The sequence below is a fragment of the Danio rerio genome, chromosome 14 (genome assembly GCF_049306965.1).
Source record: "Danio rerio strain Tuebingen ecotype United States chromosome 14, GRCz12tu, whole genome shotgun sequence".
NCBI lineage: Eukaryota > Metazoa > Chordata > Actinopteri > Cypriniformes > Danionidae > Danio > Danio rerio.
The window spans coordinates 58,786,842-58,792,500 of NC_133189.1; the positions used below are offsets into that span (position 1 = coordinate 58,786,842).

The window sequence follows — 5,659 nt, forward strand, 5'->3', positions numbered from 1 at the left end:
GGCTCAAGGTGTTCATGAGTAAACTCTTATTTAATGAGTATATCTGTTTAATGAAACTGATTTATTTGACTGACACCAAACCTCACTGTCTATAACCACTGGGAAATGATCAATGATTTATGTTAAAAGGGTGTGTGTGTGTGTGTGTGTGTGTGTGTAAAACAGCTGAAAGCCCGAAAGACACACAGCAGCTCAGCTTGTAGATTCGCCCGAAACTATAACGATTGGAAATAAGACAATACTGAGACATGAAGATGCTGAAGTGTGTGTGCTGCAGAGATGTAGAGCGGGAGATTTCCAGCAGAGAAACACTCGGTCAGCACAGCAGATCTATCAAATCACTTTATTATTATTATTATTATTATTATTATTGTGTGTGTGTGTGTGTGTGTGGCGATCCAGGAATGTTACAGTCTACAGTCTGTCTATCAGAGCATGCAGTGAAAACACAGAAGACACACACAAACATCATCTACAACACACACACACACATGGGACACGCCAACGCATGCATACAGAAACCGAGAGAGAGAAGATACTCTGACCTTAACACACACTACAGAAATCATATCAGAATACACAGAATAAAAGAGAATATCTCCAGAACACAACCATCGAGAGACAGGAACAGCTCACAGACAGAGGAACCACAGCGGCGCTTTAAGAGCTGCGCAGGACACGTACATTCAGAGATCACGACTATGGCATATTCATCATGTGCTGTAATGACGGCAGTATCTTCATCATGGAGAGAAACGCAGTGACTCCAGTGGAGGGTGTGTGTGTGTGTGTGTGTGTGTGTGTAGATGAGGACGCATGATTATTTCTTCACTCTCCAACATGTAACACATCTTCAGGGACGTTTGCTCTTGATTGTTTTTCTTTCTGATGGTTTATTTGTTCAGTTTGAGACACCAAACCCAAAGGAGGACCCAAATAAAGGATATTGTCCACAGACACACACTCTCTCGCACACACAGCAACACTCTTTGGTTTAATAAAGGAGTGATGTGATTGGGCAGTGTATTATCCATTAGTGCAGTCAGACAGGAGCGAACGCAGAGGTTTGTGCGTCTGGACACGTGAGAATGGCACATCAGACTTTACACGTCTGAGAAAGGCAGTCAGATCTGGAGGCGTGGCCACGGATATTAATATTCATGAGGGACTCCACATTCACAGCACAGACATTAGCATATGTTACTCCTGACATCACTCAGATGTCTGGATATTATTCCTCATCAATATTTTCTTCACGGAATGTCTGGAAAATCTGGAATGTTTAAAACGACACGATGGCAGCTTAACATGTGTTTTACATGTGCGTCGTTATTTACAGTGTTTGTGAATATAAATGAATGAAACACAGGCAGAGCATGATATAAAAGATGTCTATAAACACAGTCTGAGTTTAACATCTGAGTTACCATCATCAGATTTCACCTGGATGAGGAAAACCCACTGCAGAACAGGCTTTACTCTGAGCTCGGTCTCGCTTCTGCTGCAAATATCTCAACATTCTTACATCAAGAAGCTTCATGTGGACGAGCAGAACGGGATCTGATTAATCTGCTTGTGTTACTGAAGAACTCGCTTCATTTGGACTCATTATTCTGAACACAAGACTCTATCAGTGCTCGTCTACGTCTTCTCCGTTTAAGAGTTTCAGATGTTTGCACTGGAAACAGACTCAAGCTCTGCGTAAGAGACGCCTGTTCATCAGTGTGACGAATAAAGAAGCGAGCGCTTAGAGACCCTAACTAATCTCTCCTTTAATAAGCTGGTTTGACTGAAACTAGGAAGACGACATGGACATTCTGGAGCGATTAAACATAGATAACGATGAAGATTGTCTGTTATTGCTGATCTATAATCAAGCATCGGCACAGCACATCTTCATTCAGAAACAAATATTGCACCATTGTCACTGTCTGTTTAGGTGAAGAGAGAAACACGACACACGACTACTGTACAGCAGCGCAGATGAGCACGATGATCCAGATTCACCTCTGTGGATGACTATAGCCCTATTGGTCCAATTGTAGTAGTGTGTGATGGAGGTTCTGCGGTGTACAATATACGGAACGCAACACTCGCCAGTGCTGAATCTGTTTAATGAGTGAGGCGATGCACATCTACAGACAACAAGCTCAGTTATTGCCTTCAGCTGGAGCGTGTTGGAGCTGGAGCGCGTACAGTGCACAGGAGGAGCATGGAGAGCTGTTTCGCATGCGGAGAAACGCCACTACACCATCATGGGCCACGCTGTCTGTGTGTGTGTGTGATCGGACACCATGTGATGGTCGATGAGCGAATCCGTTTACAGTATATATATTCATATCTATAGGATGATGCATGGAAATATCTAGAACAGAGCAACAATCAAAAATAGATGACTGGAGAGACGCCTCCGGCATTAGTTTATGGCTTTTACTCAGAGATTATTCGTATATATCTGAATCAGCTATCGCTAGTGTATATATATATATCCATATATAGGTGTATCTGTTTATTATCACTTATTTACAGACAGATGATGAGGAGGGAGGAAGATTCCTGCTGTGAGCTCTGGACTCCAAACAGGTGTGTGTGTGTGTGTTTAAAGGTGCGTGTCGAACGTGTGTGTGTGTGTGTTTAAAGGTGTGTTCCACATGATTGGGTTGAACAGGTGTGTGTTTAACTCAGTGGTTCTCAAAGATGCTCCTGGGTCATCATCAGAGTATAGCGTAGATCTCTGTCAGTCGTGTTTGTGTCTAGTTTCCTCAACAGTGAAAGATTTACAAAAATATAAACGTCTTCAGCAGATCAGCCGATGGGTTAAACAGCGTCAGCCCCTCACTCACCACATTACAGACTACTGAGATCAGCTCCTGCAGGCTGTGGTGCAGGCCTGCTCTCCTCTGCTTTAACGTGTGTGTGTGTGTGTGTGTGTGTGTGTGTGTGTGTGTGCTCTTATTTCTCGACAGTATTTTAGTCCATGTAGCGTAATGAATCAGGAGGTGTCTCTGAATAAAGCATCTTCACAGGCGCAGGAGTGAGGGCGGAGCTGCCGGTTCACATCAAAGCCGTGTTCATTATTATGCAAATTAAATTCAAATGAAATCTTCAATATTTTCACTCTTCATCTTCAATATTTTCACTCTTCATCTTCAATATTTTCACTCTTCATCTTCAATATTATTCACATCTTTTACCGTAGAAAAGTGTGCAGAGACTTAAAAACAGGTTTAAAGGGGACGTGACCAAGAACATTTAAGAACCACTGATTTAACATCAGTGTGTGTGTGTGTGTGTGTGTGTGTGTTTATGGCAGTAGTGTGTGTTTTTGGCAGTAGTGTGTTTACGGCAGTAGTGTGTGTGTGTGTGTTTGTCCAGAGTCCTCAGAGGAGTGTGTGTGTGTGTGTGTGTGTGTGTATGGCAGCAGTCTCCTCAGCTCTACTTCTTGTTGAACATGTCCTGCAGAGGTCCGGGCAGGAACTTCATCACGGTGTCCACGATGCTCTCCTCCTCCTCCTCGTCGTCTCCGCAGCCGGCCGGAATGGCTTTCTTGGGTCGGGTCAGACTGCCCTCCGCTGCCTGCTCCAGTGCCGCCGCCGCCTCCGCCTCCTTCTCCTCCTTCTTCTTTATCCCATACTGAAACACACACACGCACACACACACACACACACACATCAGAACACACATCAACACTCCTGTAATACACACATCCACAGTGCGGCTCTGGAAAAGCTGTTCGTGCTCTATAACTCTATCCCCGACCTAATTCACCCAGTATGGGTTCTGCATTGACATCTATGCTGGTCCTGGATGAATGAAGAGATGAGTTGAGCGTGTGTGTGTGGAGTTCAGGCTTACGCTGAGAGTGATGCGCTTCTACATGAGTGTTCTCCAGCTATTCCTCTCCTCTGACTGTGGGAATGGTCTACAGCTCTGGCTGGGCTCAGGTGTGGGTTCCGGGATCAACACAGATGCAGGATCACAGCGCACTTGACAGAATCATGACGTGCAGAACTTTATACACCAACATGTGCAAATTACTTCAGTGGAAGAACTGAAACTATGCATTTATGATTAGCCCCAGCAGTGTGTGTGTGTGCGTGCGTGTGTGTGTGTGTGTGTGTGAGCAGCCTCTAATGGTGAACAGTAGTGAGTTGTGTTTGTTCTAATCAGACTTGATGCAGAAGCACTGTGATTGACATTCTGCCTTTGTACGAGTCATCAGAAAGGGAAAGCCCCGCCCACTAGTGCCCATCTCTCCATCTCATTAGCATAAAGAGCAGCCCTGAGTGAGAAGAAGCCGACCAGCACTGACAACAACACACACACACACACACACACACACACACACACACACACACACACACACACACACACACACACACACACACACACACTGCTGTTTTACATCTGTCACTCTGGTGATGCACAGCCGTCTGTAGCTCCGCCCTCTTCTGAAAAGAGCACAATCTCATTTGCATTTAAAGCGACAGTCACCAAGACGCCCCAGTTAGAGGCTGAAAGGGCCAGTTTCAGAGAGCTGCAGGACATGATCTGTGTGCTGATAACAGTGTGCTGTTTGGACTGTGTGGAGCGCTCAGCTGCTGTGTTCTGTCCTCAGAGTCAGTCGGTCAGTAGAGTCGGTGTGATGTTGTGATGTTGTGGACGTGACGCTTGTCTTCGTGATTCATTCTCATCAGAGTTCCTCATACACAGATGATGTCCTGAACACTGGCAGGGAAACCCTCTCCATTACAGAGATGACAAACAGAGCGTCTGGCCTCGTTCACCCTCATCAACTCTGGCGTCTGCGTCCAGCCCTCATGTTCCTCATTTCACAGAGTTCACGTGTACAGCGTCCATTACTGCTGCGATCCAACACCAGCATCACCACTCAGACAGCAGACGCACAACAGGAGGATCAGCTCACTATTACTGATGAAGGAGCAACTGTGCTCTCACACACACACACACGCACGCACACACACACTGAGAGAGAGAGAGAGGTGTGTTTCTGCTCATGTGTGTGAGTGTGTGTGTTCCTGACCTTGTCCCGGATACCCTGGCGCACAGACTCTCTCTCCGCCTCCATCTTGGCGTATTTGGCCTTGCGCTCCTCCTCCTGCTGCCGCAGCGCCTCCTGCCGCTCCTCCTCCTTCCGCTCCGCATCCGGATCCTTCTCCTCCTCTCCGCCCAGCATCTTCCCCATGTCTTTAGTGGCGCCTGTAGTGGAGGAACAGCAGAATCACACACTATAACACCACAGAACCAGCAGCAGCGTGTGTGTGTGTGTGTGAGTGTGTGTGTGTGTGTGTGTGTGTGTGTGTGTGTGTGTGTGTGTGCACCACTGGTGTTAATGAGCGAGCGATTAGCCTTCAGCAGATGATGAGATGCTAGTGCTGTTCTCAGTCTGCTTTAACACACATCACACTCTTATATAAAGCCAATAACACTCGGAGCATGTCTGACCGCTCGCTGCTCTGCTGCACACACAGCGACGCTTCAGAGACCACAGATCACACAGCAAAACCCACCAGAAGAGCTGATCACACACGAGCAGGCCTGTAGTGTGTGTGTGTGTGTGTGTGTGTGTGTGAGTGCGTGTGTATGTGTATGTGTGTGTGTGTGTGTGTATGTGTATGTGTGTGTGTATGTGTGTGTG

The 5,659-nt window shown here is 46.4% G+C and overlaps 1 protein-coding gene across 1 annotated transcript in view; it reads right to left on the minus strand.

Moving 5' to 3' along the window:
- Positions 1-328: 328 nt before the first annotated feature.
- The window catches only part of cplx1 (complexin 1), a 37,134-nt gene continuing 31,803 nt past the window's right edge, over positions 329-5,659 (minus strand). The window contains exons 3-4 of the mRNA XM_686443.11: positions 5,045-5,220; positions 329-3,633 (exon numbers count right to left, since the gene is read on the minus strand). Coding sequence (XP_691535.5) covers positions 3,436-3,633; positions 5,045-5,220 — 374 coding nt within the window. The 3' untranslated portion in view covers positions 329-3,435. The remainder of the gene's footprint in view (positions 3,634-5,044; positions 5,221-5,659) is intronic.